A 20982-nucleotide genomic window follows, 5' to 3' on the forward strand; every position below is an offset into this window, starting at 1 on the left:
TCTATGCCTAGCCAAGGGAAAAGTAGCCAGTTTCTTGTTATCAGGAGTTCCTTGTAAATGCCTTGACAAGTTACAGGAATAATCCTGTTTCCATCCAGAGAAATTATCTGACCTGTTTTTAAGGGATGCCTAAACCAAAATTTAAACACAGAGAGGATTTGATGGTCAGGATACCTTTGTGTTAGCATCCTTTAGCTAGTCAGCAGGATGTGACTAAAAGACATGACTAAAAGACAAAATTGTGCTAATTAATGTGTGAGAATTGGAACATATGGCCCACCTTGGTTTTCATTCTACACTATTCTTTTACTTTTCAGGACTCAGAATGTTGGTTTTAAAAAGTTATCTCAAAGCATTCTGGGGTGTGAATTTGCAGCCCAGTTCATTGCTTTCAACTTCTAATGTGTTTAGCTGACAGTAAAGATACAAAATTTCTTGCTTTTTCTGAGGCTTATGTTACTATTAGCAGAATATGAGCGTGCCTGGGGCATGAGGAGAGGTGATGCACCATAAAACCTCATCATACACTGCCTGACAGTAGCACCTACCTGCATCCTGGTTTGGTGTGAGATGACATTTTTTCATAATTCAGAGTGGAAGATTACTCAAACCTGTAACTGAATTTTGATTACTCAAAAGTGTAACTTCATCAAGAATCTGTGTTTCTCAGTACCTTACTGAAGAGAGGCAAATATATCTATCTAGGATACAGAGGCAGGAGGAGCCACAAAACAGAAATCTGTCTGTATGGGCAGAAGACATATGATTCTGACTATAAGCATAAAGAACAAGTCTGACTTCTGTCCTCTGTATGCTTTTATTTTTTTGGATTTTCATGAGAGAATACACAAAAATCAATTTTTATTTGGTTCTTAATTTGCTGATGTGTTCCAGAACTAGTCCAGCACAGGCAGGACAGTTGTTGCTAATCTGGTGCTCAAGTGTTTACCAGTGATAAGAATCAGAATCATTTGAGTGGGTTTTGGGCCAGGACTTACAAGTGCAGTGTTACAACAGCTTTACCCAGATAATGAGATGTACTCCATGAAATTTGAAAAAAGGTAGGAGAGATGCATGAAAACTCATCCTCCAGGATGATGCAGAGCTGATAGTGCCATGTTCAGCTGGGTATCTGGGCCTTTGTGTTGCTGCTGTGTTCCTGCATAGCATATGGCACAGCAGAGGCGCTGAGTTGTGAGCTCAGTTGGCTCTTGAAGTTCTTGCTTCTTATGTGATGAAGGTCATTAAAGGGAAAGGCTGGCAGATTTAAACCCTGTTGATCAAATATCTGTTTGCCTAGCATAGCTAACTACAGACTGGTTAGTCTTATCTTTTCAGAGCAATGTTATGTCTGGCAGACAGGAAGAGTTTTTTGTGTTCCTCCTTTTATTAACAAACTGCCACTTCCCTCTAATTGCACCTGCTGTGCTGGCAATCATGCTGTGTGTAATAGTACATCTACCTGGGGAGACAATGGGGAGACTGCAAAATATCCAGGAAGCAAAGTGTGCTCATAAATTGTGTGACTTATTTTAGTCCTTCAGAGATTTGGGGGAGGGAGGCAGGGGCAGGCAGAGAGGTGGGGCGGAGAGCTTTTCAGAAGAGCAGCAAAATCCAGTTTGAAAAGTATATAACTACAAAAATATTCCTCTCTTTTTTTTTTTGTTTTTTCCCTTGTCCTTCCTGCAGATACAAACAGCCCTGAGGCACAAATCCGAGATCGAGCACCACCGCAATAAGATCCGCCTCCGTGCCAAGCGCAAGGGTCACTATGAGTTCCCAGTGGTGGATGACGTGGTGGTGCTTGACTCCAAGGAGCAGCACAGGATATATCGCAAGGCACAGATGCAGATTGACAAGATCTTGGACCCTGGAGGCAGTGTGCCTACTGTCTTCATAGAGCCCAGGAAGAGGTAGGGGTTTCAAAGATGGAATGAACAATTTTCTTCTAGAGTCGGTGCCCAAACTGCATCAAAGCTGTCATCTAAAACTACATCTTAACTACATCAAAACTACATCTCAACTGTCAGAGCTGGAAATCATTTTGATCACTAGTTGAATTTATCTAGGTGAAAATGATTGGGGTGTTCTGGACACTTTTATTTTTTTCAGTATATGCCACTATGTTTTGATTTCAAATTATGTTTTTACAAGTTCTCAGCAGTGAATTCTTGATAAATAAGCCCAAATGTCGGAAAATAGTCTTAAAACAATTTAGTATTTGCTTTGCCATTTGTTTGAATAATTCTTGTGTAGTGTAGAGGGATCAGAATTGCAATATCAGCACTAAAAAAGAAACCTGCAAGTAATATATATGCAAGTAATATAACCAGCAAGTAATAATATTTTTATAAAGCGGGGGGCAGGGGGAGAGGAATATGTAAAATAAGGAAAACCTTGAACAACCTAAAAAGCATGAAGATTCTGAACATTAAAGGCAAATTCACAAATCAGTGAGATTACCCAGAGGGAATACATAAAAGGTTATAAGGCACATCTGTCAGCTTCATAGATCTGCCTTCGTGGCCTTGTGTTTGCAGAGAAAGTTTTCCCTGTGTTCTGTTTCGGGCTTATGAGTGCAGGCACTTTGTTCCTGGAACGCTGGTGCCCAGTGGATGCTTCTGCATTGTTTGAAAGTAGCTTTTTTCCAGGGTGTGGGTTCCTCAGCTGGTTTATATGGTGGGGTTAAACCCTCTTTACCAAACACAAAGCTTTGTTGGCAGTGTGATCTGTTCTGCAGCTGCAGATGTGTCACACATTGGGCTGGGGAGCTGGAACACAGGCAACCTGGACAGGTGAATGTCAGAGGGAGGTGACTCTGGACAGAATTTAGGGGAAGAATGGGATACTTCTGAGAGCTGTCAATGAGAGTGTTACTAAGAGAAGCTTGAGGAATGGAAAACTGGGAAAGGGAAGAGAAACGGGGCTGAGGCAAGGGTGACTTGGAGGAAATGAGCAGAGGAGTTCAAGCTTGAGAAGAAAAATTTCAAGAATAATTGTGATTACCTCTCTCTCTCTCTCTCTCTCTCTGCTTTTTGGTTTTTTTCCTGTTAAGTTCTCGTGCAAAACGTTCTCCCAAGCAGCGCCGTCGGCATCAGATAAATGGGAGCCCAATTGATGCTGAAAAGGACAGGTTAATCACAACTGACAGTGATGGGACATACAAAAGGCCTCCAGGAGTCAATAATTCTGCATATATTGTATGTATGTCTCTTGAATGGGAGGACTGTTCTGATAATGATGACAGCTGTGACACTGGCAGGTTTTTGGCCTTCTGTTTGTGGTCCATATGATGTGGTTAGTTTCAGTCATGCAGTTAGCATGTAAATCAAAGTGAAATAAGGATTTCATTGACAGTCTGTCATTTTTAAGCAGTAAAATTCTACTGAATATTCCTTGATATTACAGAGGCCAAGAACCAAAGCCTTGTTTTCATTAATGCCACTGTGTTATGCACATGAAAGTGTGCTTGGCATGTTCCACAATATCTTGAACATAGTTTCGCTCTAGTCCAATTTGCTGGATGTTATATATTCATATATTACAGCAAATTTCATCCTTTGCTCTTACAGAGTGGAAGACTTAGGTCTCTTTATGATAAATTTTCTCATGTTTCAAATGCAGCAATTAATTATTAATGACAGAGAAACACATCTTTGTACTACAGTAACATGAAACAATTCTAGTGCAATGTCTTGAAAATTAATTTTGTCTCACATCTAAAAAAAGACACTGGAGAATACTTCTGTTCAATCATATCCATGTCACAAACAGTACTTAGGCATCTTTAACCACTTCTAAGCAGATTCCATGAAGCCAAATGATAATATTGGAAGCCCCTGGACAGTTCTTATCTTTAAAGATGGTTTAATAATTTTAAGAATTTCACTGTTAGCTGCATATGTGGTCAGGTGACTCTGATGTCAATTTCTGCAGTTTCCCTTTGCCTTCAGACATGAGTGTGATGATTTTAATGTCATGCTGCAGTAGAATGAATTATCATCTGGAGCTGTTTAATTAAGACATGGCACACAGCAGGCTCAGCCCCTTTGGCATCTGCAGTGAGACTGCTCGGAATGCTAAGTTCCTAATAAAGTAGAGGCTTGTGCCTCTTGACGACTGATTTTGCAGTCTGCATGCAGTGGTAAGAATGAGCTCTGATAATAAGTCTGCTGCTCTAAAGCTCGTTTAATTTCCTCTCACTGATGAACAATAAGCCCATGTGGTAAGATCCCAGGTAGTAATTATGATGCATGCCTAAGGTATTGCTGCATTGAAGCACTTACATGAATCCCATTCAGGTGATGCACCCAAGTTCAAGCTCCATGCAGGTTACCACTTAGTTCCTTAACTGCTTCCTTTCTGCGTTTTTCTGGGAGGTGGTAATTGTTTAATGTTACTGCTGATGTGGTCAGTTATAAGCTAAAGACTGAATTAATTTCTTGGAACTGCAAAAGCTGTAAAGTGATAGATGTAGACAGCTGATTGGTTTTCTTGTGGCTGGAGAAATGATCTCTGCATGACTTCATTATGTGGTTGCAAAACACAAGATTTCTGTTATAGCTGAGTAACTCCTGCCCAAAGCTCTGCTGCCTTACCTGAGATCAGAGTCCTGTCACAGACATCTTTTATGAAAAATCCTTTCCTTAGGATTTTTCCTTTTGAGAAACTGAGAGGTCTCAAGAACAAAATGTAAACAATAGTTATCTGCTGCTGTGGAATGCAACAGGTGAATCTTTGATTGGCCCATGTTAGTAATTTCTAATTAATGGTCAATCACAGTGAGCTGGCTCGAACAGAGAGTCCGAGCCACAAGCTTTTGTTATCTTTTTTTTATTATTATTCTTAGCTAGCTTTCTGATGATTTTTTTATCTATTTTTTTAGTATAATTTTAATATAATATATATTATAAAATAAAAATCAAGCCTTCTGAAACATGGAGTCAGATCTTCATCTCTTTTTTCATCTTAAGACTCCTGTGAACACAGTCACAGAGTCCTTCAGACTACACTGAATGAAGTGTTGGAGTGTTGAATGAAGTGTTTGGTGTTACATATGTGCATGCAGCAGCAGGGAGGGTAAGGGCACGTGACGTGACTTTGGTCAAGACTGTGTTGCTTAGCCTGAAGGCCCACAGGGGCTTGGAAGCCAGTTAGATTTTCTCTGTGGCTGCCCTTCACCTTCCTTCTGTTTGCTGCAGTCGGACCCAGACCTGCCAGCGGAGCCGCAGACGTCATCCTCAGCGGAGGTGGGGAAGCTGGCGGGGCTGCCGGCGCACGCCGTGCCGCAGTACGTGCCCCCGCAGCCGTCCATCGAGGAGGCGCGGCAGACCATGCACTCCCTGCTGGACGACGCCTTCGCCCTCGTGGCTCCCAGCAGCCAGGCCGGCCCCAACGCCGTGCCGGCGCCCGGGGGCTCCGCAGCACAGCCGGTGAGGGGCAGGGAGGGAGGGACTGCCTCGGGGCGGGCTGGACTGTTGGAATAATACCAGTATTATTGGTGTTACAATACCAGTAATAACAAACTGGCCCTTACTGCTTGACCAAAGGCGGCAACTGTGGTGGTTTCACCTCAGAGGCACCTTTGGCTGGCTGGATGCTGCAGCTGGGTGCGTGGAGGCAAGTCCAAACATGCAGGAGCTCAGGTTTACCTCTGGTGGAGAAGCTTTAAGACAATGGTGAAGGAAAGGAGTCGGTTCTGCTGGAGGGTTTCAATCCAGAGCTTTATTCCTGGCCCACAGGCCTCTGAATCCAGTAACGGCTCCAACAGAACTCACCAACCATGTGGTTGCTGTTGCTTTTAACCCCAGGGAGAGGGGGATAGAAGGGGCATGGGGGGCTATCAACCAGGTACAGAGGGACACCTGGATGGCCCAATGTCCTCCAGGGGTGAAAGGCATCTTTTGAACTCTGCCAATCACTCAATGTCCTCCTGGAATGCCAGGATTGACCGACAGTGCTCAGCAGGGAGCAAGGGAGGGGAAAGGAGAGGTAGCTGACGCACCTGGGGAAAAAATCTACAGGGAGAGACCTGAGGAATCTGAGGCAAACCATGACATCACACTTCAACACTGGGAGGTAACATCCCAGATGTTTATTTGGGATGCAGTTCTAAAGGCATCTCTGGGCAGGGAGTTAGTGCCGCTTGAGCCACGGCCATTCTGTTGTGTCCTTGCTGTCAGGGCTTAGCACAACCTAGAACATTCCTGGAACAAGGAGAATTCAGAAATGACTGTCACAAGATGGTGAACTTGCTTTCTGAGCTGTTTGGTTTCTTTTCCCTTTTCCCATCTCATTTCCTTCAGGATAATTTGATCATTTCAGTTCTTCTCAGTTAGGATCTTTCACAAGTCAGTCTTGCTGTGTCTGAGAGTTAAACTTTTTTTTTTTTCCTTTTTTTCTTTTTTTTTTCTTTTTTTTCTTTTTTTCTTTTTTTTTCTTTTTTTTTTTTTTTTTCTTTTTTTTCTTTTTTTTTCTTTTTTTTTTTCTTTTTTTTCTTTTTTTCTTTTTTTCTTTTTTTCTTTTTTTCTTTTTTTGCTTTTTTTACTTTTTGGAATGTGTGGTAGTTCCTATTTTGACAATGAAAAAAAGAATGCATTTGGCATAGGTCATATTTTTCCGCAGGATATCCAAAAGCTTTCAGGAAATGAGGGATACGGAAGCAGTGTTTCTGTGTATGATTTTTTTTGTTTTGATGGAGCACTGAAACACATGGATAATCCTGTAGGTCATGATAAGTTCTGATGAATCTGAGCACTGTGGTGTCTCTGCTGCAGTCTGATGCTTTTTGAGGTCAAAAGAGATTTCCAAATGCCAAGGTTGGCTTTTTGCTAAGTAGATATTGGAGCAGCTCTTGATCTTCTGCAACTGAAAAAAAGCATTTCTGAAAGGTTTTTAAATTAAGACTGCTCATACAGAAGAGACTTTAGCTGCTGTAGCAGTGATTCCCAGATCTTCTTGTGCTCCTTTGTTAGTAAAACTTGAATTCTTATGGCTGCCATCAAGTCCTACATACAGGCTTAGTGATCTCTGCCATTCATCATTTAAAAGGCTGACTGTGGAGTTCCCAAGGTATGAATTTTGATTTTAATTTAGTGGTTTTTTTCATTCTCCTGACAGAGATACATGGAATTTGGAATGACTCCGCCAGCAGCGCCAGGTCTCCTACCGAGGTAGCTTTTTACTGATCAAATTATCATTTATTATTTTCCTTGCAATTACTTCAGATTTCTTAGTGGCATGGTATATTATTATGCAAAGTACTGAATAAATGAGAAGTAACAGGAGTCCAGATCCAGTCTTTGTTACTTATTTATGAAGCATAAATGACATATGCATGCTGTATGGAATCCAAGCCTCTGTTTAAAAGAAATGTGTCTTTAAAAGAAATGTAGCCCCTCAGCTATAGCAAAATCCTTCCAATATTCAGTAAACCACTGAGTATGAGCTTTTGGAGAGCCTGAAACAGTTACTCAGATGCATGTAATTCTCCCAATACTCCTGCTTTCATCTTGTTTCTGTATCCTCAGGGCAACACTCATTCACAACAGCTTTCATATGACTAACAGATTCATTCTATTTTTAACCAAGTTGAGAATAAATGACAGAGCACAGTCACCCTCACAGAGAAAGTCTGCCTTGCAGCCCTATTATTTTAAAATCAGGAGAGGAACAAATTCTCCATCTTCTCCTGCCCTTACCATAAGAGATTTGTGTAAAGGGGAGAAAACGTTTGTCCAGGTGATTGTTTACTTCACATTTGGTTTGTGTGTTTTAACCACATGTGAAGTTGGACTCTTGAGTCGTGGTGCTCACAGGGGTGAGACTTGTCTCACCCTCTCCAAGCTGCTGCAGCCAGGCTGGTCAAATGGTGGCCTTGTGCTGCTCTCTCATTGCCTTCTTAGAGTTCACCATGTGAGATGAAATCCCACAGTTATCCATGTCATTCATCAGACTTCACCTGAACTCTTCACTGCCTTGGAAACTTGATGGTAAAATAACTGTGAAGAACTTTCCTTTATTTATTGTTCTGCAACCTGATTTTGGGAAGACCAAGTAGAAAAGGAAGAGTTTCTATGCATCTTGCATAGTTCTTGGCTGGAGGTGACAGCTTCAGTGTGAGTGGAGCATACATGAAATGGCACACAGCATGTACATATTCAGGGAAGATGTGATAAATTAATAATGAAAGTGCTGTAGTCCATGTTAACCTGAGCAAGATGGTGTCTTCACAATGTGTTTTTTATTCAGATGTTTATCGTTCTTTGGCATGGGCAGCCTGAATTTATGTAAATCACAAAAGGCCAAATGCTGGCTTTGCCAGTGTCAGCAGAGTAAGTTAACAATCTGCAAAGTCATTGATCTGAACAGAAAGAATTCCTCTAAGTTTTCATTAAAATAGAAAGCTTCCTAAAGCTTGGTCAATAGAAAACAAGTTGTCATGGTTGTGCTGTGGGAGTTATTCTCAACATCTGAAGATAATGACAAACAATTTGAAAGAAGCAATGCCCCTGGCTAGAGGAAGGAAAAATAACCTGAGGTCAGTGTGATTAGGTGGCATGTATCAATGTCATAGTCCATTGGATTGAATATCCAATGCATGGAATACTAGTTGGGTGAGCATACTGTTCTCTTCCCTGTAATAACACCATCAGCATCTTTAATGGGGTGGAACCAACCTGGGGAAAAAAATTAAATGTGAAAGACCTAGGTCACATAACAGCTAGGCAGTCATAAAGGCACAATGAACAGCTTTTGCCAGGAAATGGGTATTGAATCATGCAACAGAGATAAATATACTGAACTAGAGTGGATTAGTGGTGTAAAATTGATTCTTGGAGCAGTATCTCCTGACTTAAATGACTGGAGATAATTTTGGGGTTTTTTTGGATGTGTAAAAATTGAAAGCTGAGTTTCAGTCTGGAAATAAGAAGGAGCACTACAAAGCCTGTATGATACAGATGCAGAGCTGTATTCTGGTTTTATGCTCTTATGTTGATCCTTTGACTTTATAGAGAAGCTATAGGTATCTATTATAAAGAAGATTGAGAAGGTGAAGCCTTTTTAAATGTGAACCTTTCAAGTGCAAACACATCAGCAATAAAGAATTTACTTCCCATCCTCTGAAAAATTGGCACAAAAAGAATACATTTGCAGTAATGTTGAGAAAATATTTTCCTTAGACAACATCAAAAAATTGTAGTAATTCATCAGCTTCAAAATTCCAGCTCAACACTGCAGACATAAAGGGCCAGATTATTACATCCTTTACTGATTACAGTGATTAACATAACAGAAGTGATGTTGTTAAACATTACCTACCCATTGAAGCATTTATTTGAACTAGTTTGTGTGGTTGGAAATGATTTCCTCTGGATCTGCTGAGTGGACAGATGGGGATTGGACATGAGGGACCTGGGGAAATTCTAGGACTTCCACAGTGGGATTGTTACAGGTTGAAGCCCTTTAACCTTCTCCATCTTGTAACTCTGCATGCCAAATAGCTGGTACTTTTATTTACAATTACTTATTTGTGCTTTATTAGGTGATTTATTATGTCAACTTTCTTTGCTGTCTGGCTGTCATATGAAGGTGGGTAGTTTTCCAAATAAAGCACAAATCAAGAATAGTGTAAGCTAGCTGCAGTCACAGGATTTTGCAGTAAAACAAAGGGTTGTATAATCGAGATCTTGAGGAACAGCATACACTGCAGGCTGTAGCCTAGGAGGGCTTAGATGCCATTGTGGTAAAAGGCATAGAAAACTCATCCCTAGCCCTCACTTTGTGTAGTTCCATGTGCCTGAGCCTGGCTGCTTGTCTCACGTTGCTATTTGTAGCAAATACATAACAGTGACTACCAGCGCCAGCCTGATCGATAGGAAACATTAATTTCAGTAGACATTACATTTCTTCATATGTGCAAATGCTTTGAGTTGTTTCACAAATCTTAAAGAGCACAGTTTTGAAAACTTCCTGAAAAATTATCAGGATACTTCATGAAGGAATATTTGTTCACAAAATGCACATGTAATGCAGTTTATGTTTTGGTTTAGACCAAAAGTGTGTGCCTAGAAACTCTTTGAGTAGAGTCAGCTTTGTTGCTGAGGTAAGCAGCTACATAACTGTTGAAGTGTTATTTTCTATTTTTTTTCACTGAAGATGCTTTTTTCCCCCAAGGAGAAAACAAGATCTTAAGATCTGTCAACTTTTTTCTCTGCGTTGAGGAGGCTGCAACATGTGAAAAATTTTACTTGTGTAAAATTTTGTTAAAACATGTTCTTCAGATGTAAATATTTTCCTCAACATTGAAGGTTGAGACTGCAACATGGGAAAAACACTTGTGTAACATTTTGTTAAAACATGTTCTTCAGATATAAATATTTTCCTCAACACTGAAGGTTACAATTACATTAAAACACCTAAAGAACCACTGTGCGAGGCACACCTACGTTATTGTTTCTGATTAGGGATTTCACTTCTTTTAACCTTGCCTCCTCTTCCACAGGCAGAACTTTGGGCCAGGTTTCCTTCAGCCTGCAGAGCTGATGCACGGAGAGCAGCCACCCCCTGAGGTTCAGTACTCCTCCAGGGGGATGTACTCAGAGGAAATGCCATCAGTGGCACGGCCACGGCCCGTTGGAAGCACTGCAGGTACACTTCACTCAAGTTAAATATGCAGGAAAATAACTGAGCCTTTCCTCTGTCTGTTCCTATGCCAAGGTCACCACTAAGGTGTCGTTCTCCTTCAGCTGCTACATGTGATATGTGGTCCTTGTCCTTAATGCCCAAAAAAAGATTATTACAAAGTGAGGTTAACTTCACTTTTTGTAGGACCTTGCATTGCCTCTTTTTTAGTATCTTACAAGCACTGGTTATCACAAAGTGTATTTTCACAAAACCCCATTTGCTAAGAATGGACAATTACTTGTTTCAGAGATTACAGTGTATGCTAACTTTCCATTTTGAACTAATTTTTGCATCCCAAATCAGCATGCTAAATAGCAAAATTTTTTAACACTTCTCTATATCCATGTTTCTTATTTCTCTTTGTAAAATTGTGTGCATTAGAACAGTATCTCTTCGTTTTACATTGAATTATCTATTTCTGCTTCCCCCATGAAATCACCTTCCCTGATCTGGTTGAGATAATTTTGATAGCAGTCACCAATGCTGTCATGATGGTAACATCACATGGTAGCTAAGCAGCAAACACTTCTAAGAATAAAATTTTGTATTGCTATGTAAATGTTACAGTTAATTTTGTCCCAGATAAATATTTTCTTCCTTGAAAAAGACTGGAAATATGATCATATACTTATATCAGAAGCCCAGTTTTGATAGTTGCTCTTATCTCCCTGTAAATGTTAAATGAATAAGAATAGTAGGAATGTTGTAACTAACTATTACAGCTAAACAATGACTATTTTATTCCCTAATTCACGCTATTGTCTAAATGTTAATATGTATTCTGCTTTAAAGTTTGGAGGCACTTAAGATATTTAGTTTCTGTCCCTCAGCATGATTACGTGTAAATATCAAACTTCTGAAATATTGGGGAGTTTTGAGAGAAAATAGGGAAGTGATCAAACTGTCCATCACATTAATCGCACTGTTGTTTTTGTCTTTTCCTCCCCTTTTGTGCATACACACACTTTTATGTATCTCTGGCTTAAATGTGTTTCATTTCTAATGAATAATGAAGTATTAATAGTAATTTTAAGAATAAAAATGTAAATGACATTTCCCTGTGGGAGACAATTAATGAAGAAGGAAAGCTGGCATGTTGTTACGTATCTCTTGCAATTAGTGGTGGCAGCTATCCTTGCATATGTTTGAAAGCAGTGGGAAGGAGGGAAGGGAAGGAAGAGGAGAAAGGAGGAGGTTGGCTTTCAGGCTAGAAGGAGATGCAGTGTGTTGTGACCTTCTCTTAGTTAAGGACCGCATGGTTTAATATTTAACCACAGAGCAAAGCTGAGAGAAGCACATTCTTACTTAGTCGTGTTTTATTCTTCAACACCACACAACAGGAGGCAGTCTGCAGAGTTAGGGTCTTGCCAGTGTGATGCAAATAAGGTGTGCCACAGGAGCAAATGTCCTCTCTTTGCTGCTGAGTAATTGGCATGAAAGCATTGCCAGAGCTTTCAGTAAGCACTGTTGGGAAAGGGCTGGCATGTTTTTGAAATGAGGAGTAACCCATGTCAGAGATGTGTGTATCTCAACCTCTTCTTTCAGTGCAGTGCCATGAAATGCATCACACTCACATGAACTGCACAAAATGCACATAACTTTTCTGTCTTCATTCCACACTGACAGTCTTCTTTCTGCTGATTTTTATTAACTGCACAGAAACAGAGCTCCATTTTCTTCTCGTCTCCCGCTTCCAACAAAGTTTTATGTTATCATATGTCTGCCCTGCAAACTTGACTGTGTATGAAGATGAAAAAAACCAATATTTGCTTTTAAGGTTCTCAGATACAGCACCTCACTCAGGTGGGAATTGCTAGCAGGATCGGAGGTCAACCAGTGGAGCTCCCCTCAGGCAGAGCAGGGCATGGCCAGCCGGGGGGGCCAGGGTGGCCCCAGTATCGTGGAGAGGATGAATGTGCTAGGCGAGATGCAGTGAGTACTCTTACACATTTCCATAGTTTCCAAAGTAGTGATTTGTTTGGGTATTTTTTTCTTGCATTACTGTTTGGAACTTTTTTTCTCCTCCCCTGGAATACTTTTAGTTGCTTCTCTGACATCCTTTTCTTTGCTCTTCAGACCCTTGTTAGCTCTTCTGACTTCTGCTTGCTGTTCTTTCACCTTTGCTTCTCCAAATGCTTTCTCTCATTTTTCCCTACCTTTTTTTTTTCCTCGCTTGAGGCCTTCACCCATTAATTGCAGTTCATCCAGTTCTGCTTCTGAGCTCCAGCAGAGGTGGATACTGCTTTACATTCCTTCTTTGGAATATGCCTCTGTATTTTGAGATCATTGTCATTAGAAAACATTGAATTAAATTGTCCCAGGCTGCCATCCTATTTTGTATGCATAAAGATCTTTTATCTTCTGTATCAGTACTAACAGCAGGAGTCAGGGAAGCAGAAAAAGGTTCATACTTGCTCATAACATTGGAGGTGTTTTTAAACAAGTTTCTTTCCTAGCCTAAGTCAGCAGGAGGTGGTAAATGAACACATGCTCCTTTACCTGTGTTGCCCAGGCAGCCACGGTGATTTCATGTTCTTGGCAGCTGTGCTTCCAGAGGTTGACATTTCTGATTCAACCAGATGTGTGAGGTTGAAGGTAACATATGGCCTTGCCAGGAGAGAGACACTTGGCTGCTACCAGTCCCTCTTTGGTGCATTTGCATCCTGGAGCAGACTGACCTGCAACAGATTTATTGCAATACTCTTGAGAGTGACAACTTTATGCTTCTTCTTTTGCTTCTTAGTTTAAACTATCTTTTTTTTATTTCTTCCTTGAGGAAAGAAAGTGGGATCTCCTCCTTTTGCATATTTAGGGCAGTGTGTGTTCACACTACTTGATGTTGCTTTGCAGTATTGCATGATCATGACATAGCTTTGCAGAAAGGAAATGCAACAGGTTGGGCTTATCTCTAGATTTTGGTGAAATTGAGCTGCCTCCACTCCAACTAAACTCAAGAGGAGCAGCATCAAGTTTTTGAGAACTGGGTATGCTGTTTAATACTATTCAAAAACTTCAGCTGTCAAAGCTGAAAGATCTGTTTCCCTAATTTAATGTGCATTCTGTGCTTGAAACTGTGGCATTTGAATGGAAGATCATAATTTCAGTTTACATCTAAGAGAGTACTTGCATGAGAGACCTTAGTGTCTCAAGTTCTTTTTTTTTTTTCAGAGACATCTCTGGGTTACCATTTATTGACCTTTCTTTACATTTGTCTCTCTTTTCTGAAAATGGCTTTTCTACATCTGTGGGCATGTTCCTGTTCAGGTCATTGAAATCCAGGCTGTTTTTCTTTTGGTTCGTCTCAGTTTAAAGATTTCCTCAGCTTTGACAGCATTTTTTGCTCACTGGTTACTGCAGTTCATACGTTACTGCAATGTGAGTTTTTTTTCAGTTTGCTACTAATAAACAGGCAAAAGGAGGAGATAATGAACTAAAACTTATTTGAATTTGGTGCCATGCAGTTGTAGGAGAGCTCATGTATTGCCTGAACTTTCTTTTTCCTGTGAGCAATTTGCAATTTTATTTTTTAAAGGATTCTTCTCATTAAAAAAAAAAAGAAAAAAAAAAAAAAAACAAAAACACCCCACCAAACAAACAAAAAGTTGTCATCTTGTAGCTTTCTGTAGTTGAATAATTACCTTTGGAATTTGGATGTTTCAATAGCACAGAGCTCTAAATTTGTCTTTCCTCGTTTTGGCAATGAGGCTTTACTTCATGATGGTCATGTTCCTTGTGGTGCATTATTCAACTGATCCTATGCAAACCTTGTCTTACTGTTCCCTCATTCTGAGCAAGTTTCTAAAATTAAACTCTGCATTTAGGAAGATTGAAATCTAGAGCATTCTTCTTGCACACAAACTGGACAGGGATCTGCATTTGTCTTCCTGCAATAGCATTTTCCTCACAGCATCCTCACCCCTTTATTCCTGAAGTCAACACCTGATTTTCTGCTGGAACATGACCTCTCACTTGTACCTCCCAGCCCAAAGCCAGTGTGCAGGGTACCATCAATTCCCTTAATTCTCCATCCAGAAGGGCCAGGGCACCCAGGAGAAGGACAGCATTTCCTTAGCTGACACAAAATACAATCCTGAGCAAGTGCTCATCTGAACAAATGAAGCCTGGCTTCTTACAGTTGGTCTCAGTGTCTGGCATATCTGCACCTCCCTCCACCACCTGGCATCACCTCCTACCCCTGCAGAATCCCCTGGAGCTTTCCACTGTTCTCCCAAGCCTTCCTGCAGGTTTCCAGTGTTTCCCCAAAGATACCCCTACCCTTTCACTCTTATTTTTCTACTCAGCTGCCCACTCTAGTGTGTCAAAAAAATCTCATCAAACTTAGTTGTCCCTCAAGTCCCTGAGACAGGCCCTGTGACATCCATGCTGGCTAAGAGATCCAGCAGAGCACAGCCTAACTTGACTTTTCTGCCACTCAGATGCAGATTCAATGATAACAAATAAGCTTATAAAAAATCAGATGATGTCTAATTAGCTACCTGGTTTTGTGAACTTTATCTATATGTTCATACATTCATATATACACAGGTATGTCTGGGTATATATTTATTTAGTTCAGTTGAAATTGGCCAGAGTTCAATGGGTATTAAATGGAGATTAACAAATTTACACTTTCATCTCATAAATCTTCATTCCTTAAGAAGGAAGATTCAATAAAATATTTTTGTCAATTTTTTCATACTGCTGTTAATTATCTAGAAGTTTTTAGGGAAAAATATAAAATGTATAGCTATTATATAGAACTATATATTTTTGCATATATAATGTCATATAACATATCTTTGTGTGTTTCTGTTAGTAAAGAAATCTTTAAAAACCAGCAAAAATTATTTCAGACGTTTTGCTCCTATTATTTTGCTGTTGTAGGTTAGTACAAGTTGGGTTTCTAAACCAATGTGGTATTGAAGTTTTACAGGCCTGTTTAATCGTGATGCTATATGCGAAATCACAGAAACACACCCTTTTCTTTTTCTGTGATATTTAAGAAAACCTTGAAAAACATAATGTAAAAAACAGCGACTGTGGTCATCAGACTCCATAAATTTCATTAAGAGAAACCATTCTTATGGCAGTAATTTAGTGCACTGTGAGATAGGAGCTGAATCACATAGTGCATTTTAATGTGAAAGTAACCTGAACATAATTTAGGTTGCTGTTAAGACTCATGTGTCAAGGAGTGTTTCCTTTTAATATTTTTTTAATGTCATCTCTTCCCCATAAACCCACAGAGTACTTGTCAGGTTTGCCAACTCTAGACTGCATGTATGAATTAGTTTCAGGTTTCACTGCCAAATGAATAATTCTGAACAATCAGGAGACCCATTCATTCCTTTCTGATACTGAAATCACCTCTCTTTCATAAGAAATAGGCAGGATGTTACTTGGAAAACCTTTACCTATCATTCTTCTATTAAAGCCTCTATCCCCCTTGATCTGTCTCCCAGAATTAACAGTATAAAGGAGGAGTGCTGTACGTGAGTTGCACAAGAGACTCAGAATCTATTATTAATTCTTCTTTATACAAAATGGCTTAAATTTTATTCATTTGTATTATGAGAGACGTTAAGGAACTTGCTCCCATGCATTTTTGTGTCACTGCACACGCTGCCACTGTCACTGCAGGTTCCCTGTATCCTTCCCAAGCTCTGTAATGTCCTCCTTCCCCCCCCGCCCTTGCTCCCAAATCCTCTTCCAGCTGACCTTGCTGTCCTTTCTTTCCCCATCAGGCTGCTCTCTCTGCTACTCCTTAAGGCTTGTTCCCAGACCAAGGTAGTGCTCACAGACTTGTGGTGGCCGTGCTCTGAGCCTGCTGCTCCCCCTGCAAGGGGATCACCTTGCTTTGCTCCCACCTGTGCCCTCCAGTCCTCTGTGTCCCCTGTTTGCTTCAGGCTGTCTCCCAGCCTTCAGCAGTTCGAGGCAAGAGGAAACACTTGCTTCAGGGTTGTCAGCTGGAGTCTGGATTTTCAAAATGTGCCTTGTTTGTGTCCGTACTGGGAGTTGCTGCAGTCGCCCTGTGTACTGTAAATCCATGCTTTGTTTTAGTATAAGCAGATTGTCTTGCAGAAGGACAAGCCATGAACTCAGGCTTCTGTTCTCTGTCTCTCTTGTTTTGTTAGAAAATGCACATTACTGAACAAAGGCAGAATTAACCCCTCCCTGCCCTGAAACAATGATTGTCCCTAAGCTGGGATAGCGTTTCTCAGATATTGAGTATGGAAAAACCTAATCTTTCAAATCCTAGTAGTTTTCTTCTGCTGCTTCTTCTGTTGACAGTGTTTTCCTGGGCACTGGGCAGTCAGAGGGTCCACAAAAGTGTACAGTCTGAACAGGCAAAGCAGGCAGGAAAAGGGAAAGTGGAAATAGTAGTATCTTTGCTTATAAATAGTATGGAAAAATGACAGCCAGGGGAAAAAGTGATTTGCCTGCTGTCTTTCAGGAAGTTGATGGAAGTGGATGGTAAGAGAAGGCAATTCTGATTTACAGTCATATGGGGTTTCTCCCCACCTCATTCCATTTCAGTTCCTAAACATACTGTAGATTGGAAAGGGGGGGTCACTGAACTTGAGGCAGTCCAGCAATTTTGTGTAAACTTGTTGTTTTGTGCTCCGTAAGAGACATCACTCATTCATGTAATAGAAAAGCCATTGCAGCAGATATAAGCATCTCCATGTTGTTTTTCCCCAGTTCTTTGCCTTTTTGCTTTCTTGTGTTTTCTGGGATAATCACATTTATTCAAAAAACACAATAATGGTTTCTCCCTTTTTCCAGACGCATATGCATGGACACCAAGAATATTCCTCCTCACCAGTATTCCAGATGCAGAGGACTTCAGCCAGGCAGCCCTCAGCTCCTCCTGCTCAGCTTCCACACAACAGCCTTCAGGGCCAGGGCCTTTGCTACACCACCAGTTCCACTGAGGACCTCCAGCCAGGTCACTCGTCAGCCTCTCTTATCAAAGCAATTCGAGAAGAACTTCTGCGGCTCTCTCAGAAACAGACAACAGTGCAGAACTTCCACAGTTGATTTAGCATTCCCTTGCAAATCTGCCAGGTATCTGCTTCCTATGGAAGCAAAGACTCAGAGGAAATCAGCAATGTTGTTCTCACAAAGGAAGGAACTTCCACAGCTCTGTTGACAGCACTCTGGAAAAAATCAAAAAAGGCAACAAAATGAGAATAGTAAGGAGAGATGGGGGACAAACAGGGTAAATCATCAGTGTCATCACAAGTAATATTAATTAATCTGCTCATATTACGGTGCTCCTCTTCTCTCTTTACCCTCATTCAGGCTAACAGATAAATAAAACCATAGGTCAAGAACTCAGTACTCCAGCAACAACAACAAAAAAAAAATGACAGAAACTATGTCCAAGAATGATGGACTCCTTTTTCTAAGGAAGTAGGTGAAGTTTTTAATGAACTGAGATGACATTTTGCAAGAGATTACAAGTATTCTTATCTCTCCAGTGCTTATGGGGAACTGGTTTGTGTTGCTGTTCTGCAGGATTGCAAACTGTATCAACTTAAGGGTCTTGAAGGTCCAATCTCACATAGGAATCACTTTGGTTGTCAGGAACAATGGGACTGCTTAGAAAAAAAATCTTTATGAGTTACTTGTATTAAACTGGAACAATAATTGTTACAGCTCTGTGGTTCTGAATGGAGCTACCCTCTGCACTCTTCCTTGTTTTCCTTCTGGTGCTGAAGCTTCAAGTGTTCCTTCATCTTCAATGTTTGCAAAGTGAAACATTGGCCTTGTATAATTTAGAAAATATTTGTAGACTCATTCAGGCTGGAAAAAGAAAGCAAAGCATCCAAACAGAAACGGCTTGGTTTTTAATTTGTTTAAAAATTACTGAAAACTGGAAGGGGAATACTCAGCCACAGTTGAATTTGGGGAAATGTGTATGTATATCTTTAAAAAACTATATTTGCATACTAAATGCTCTTGCAAGACCAGTGATAAACTATTGCCACTCTGTAGTTTGCTTTGTGGACTGAAACCAATCCAGCCTGACTGGTACAGGGTCACCAGCATTATGTTATAAATTGATGTCCTAAATCATTGCTTATGTTTGGATCTGAATAATTTTAGTGGAAGTCAGTGACAATTTAGAGCATTAACATAGGCTTAGATTTGCAGTTTTGAGACAGTTTCTATATTTATACTTGTTTCCACTGTCCCTTTGGACAAAGGGTAATAAGCATTATCCCCATGGTAAGGATGGGACGTGCCATGGAACTGTTTTGTCGCTGTTTTTTTCAGAGTTTTTATTTAAAATTAGCTACGAATTTACTAATATTGGCCATTGCATAACTGTACCTGACATAATACACACGGACATTTTGCTTAAGTCACGATTGGTCGAAGTGTTTTCATTTTCAGGTCAGAGTGAGCTGAAGCTACTAAACTGGCACAGGGATGGAGGGCAGGCTCAGTGTGGGTGAGGAGGCTTGGGAGCCCTGCCCTAGGGCAATGGACAGCAGGAGGATTAGGTGCTGATGGCAGTGCTCAGGGGTCTGAGGAGCTGAGATCTGCCAGACAGAGCACTGGGCAGCCAAGCAGGGGCTGCATTTGCCTCATTTACTGGGGTAGAAATGGCAGTGGAGAAATACAGGTGCCATAACACCGGTGTGGTGTGGTGGTCCTTGGCTGCCACATCTGCTCCCGGCTCCAGTGCACGGTTCAGTAAGGGCAGCAGGACTAAGTCTGAAATGAAAACACCTGGGAGGATGTGGTGGAAGAAGTCCCCTCTGTACCTAAACACCTTATTCCTGAAGTGTGCCCATCCTACTCGCGGCCGAAGCCAAAACCTCCGTCGCTCATTGATGTAGAAAAAAAGGCGGTATGTTTCCCTCTTTTCTAGAAAGCTCTGATATTTTTCTGTTTACCTGTGATCATCAAAATGCTGTATGAAACTGTTTTGAGGGACTTAGAGTAATGAAGCACTGTAAATTAATTTCCAGTTCCCTGGCCTATGTGTGAAGCCCTCCTGGGCACCGGTTGAGGTTTGAAAGGAATCAGAACACCAGCACGGTTGTAACAGCAGTACCAACAGGTCACTATGATTTGAATTTTTTAAGTTTTTTGTGTGATAACTCTAGGATAAAAATAAACATTTGTTTTCTGCCAACTTTGTAAACACGAATGTTGCCAATACTTCTGCAAAATGCCAGGCTTTGAAGAATGAAGAGTGTATCAGGCAGCGTTCATTTGGTCATTTTGACAGCACTGAAGAGTGACTGTTGCTAAGTGTTCCCATTAAAACCATCTCTTTCAGACCTCACGTCCTTCTCCAGTTTAATTCTGTAGTGAGCTCAGAGACCGATGCTTATAAAAATATTAGCACATTACTGTGACTTTGTTTCAAGAAAATGTGGTCTTCTAGGAGGTAAATTAATTTTGTCTGGTTCCAGCTATTTAAGAACAATATGTTCTCTGTGAAATGAGAGCTTTTAAATTTAGAGGTACTTAAGCCACTTCTCATTCATTTTTTTTGCTAGTGATGATGATGATGCTATTGAGAAATTCCATCTTTTTATATTTGGATGTGTATCATTTCTCTTTTCAGTCCCTAATCTTATGAAGAACACAGGACAAATATGTATTTGTAAATAAAAGAGGCCTTCTGATGAAGAAAACTCTTTAAAACTTTCAACAGGATAGTAAAATATAAGAAGTCAGAAAGCTGTGTTTGGAAGTTGTTCTCAGATTAGTTGGAGTCTTGATCCAGCATCCAAAAAATTGGTATGACCTAATCTGTATCTTCATATAGGAAGAAAAGTAACATCAGTTAGCAGCCATCAGGTCCAAGAACAGCCTTAACAAGGAAGACCCACTCTTTTTGCAGCTACAGGAAAACCTGTTTTTTTCATGTGCTACAAAAGGATTCTGTGGAATGCATGTGCTAGAATGTGTGTTTCCACTTGGAAATTCTGGGGGGAAAAAATCTGTAAGTTTCTGCATCCCTGTGTGCTTGAGTTCTTTTGCCAGTTTTTTTTTTTAATTACCCTATTAAAAGGCAAGAGGGTGAAACCAAACGAACCTTTTTTCCCCTGAAACTTAAAGTATCCTATATTTAAGTATCTGCTAATGAATCTCCTGGTTTCTGTAAACATCAATCAGATGTAAAGTCGGTACAGGCACAGAAAGCTGTTACCAACTGTTGCATCCATTTCCATGACTAAACCATCTGGTTCATGGAATCCTCGGGCTCTTCCCTTTCTTCACAATTTTCCTTGACATTTGTGTTTAGTCTCTGTTTAGTTTGGCACATAG

At 40.5% G+C, this 20982-nt stretch overlaps 1 protein-coding gene across 1 annotated transcript in view; it reads left to right on the forward strand.

Moving 5' to 3' along the window:
- KIAA1549 (KIAA1549 ortholog) overlaps positions 1-19981 on the forward strand; it is a 142072-nt gene extending 122091 nt beyond the window's left edge. The window contains exons 14-20 of the mRNA XM_058805299.1: positions 1690-1913; positions 3056-3200; positions 5202-5432; positions 7120-7172; positions 10505-10650; positions 12464-12618; positions 17473-19981. Coding sequence (XP_058661282.1) covers positions 1690-1913; positions 3056-3200; positions 5202-5432; positions 7120-7172; positions 10505-10650; positions 12464-12618; positions 17473-17727 — 1209 coding nt within the window. The 3' untranslated portion in view covers positions 17728-19981. The remainder of the gene's footprint in view (positions 1-1689; positions 1914-3055; positions 3201-5201; positions 5433-7119; positions 7173-10504; positions 10651-12463; positions 12619-17472) is intronic.
- The last annotated feature ends 1001 nt before the right edge of the window (positions 19982-20982 follow it).

The sequence above is a fragment of the Ammospiza caudacuta genome, chromosome 5 (assembly GCF_027887145.1).
Source record: "Ammospiza caudacuta isolate bAmmCau1 chromosome 5, bAmmCau1.pri, whole genome shotgun sequence".
Lineage (NCBI taxonomy): Eukaryota > Metazoa > Chordata > Aves > Passeriformes > Passerellidae > Ammospiza > Ammospiza caudacuta.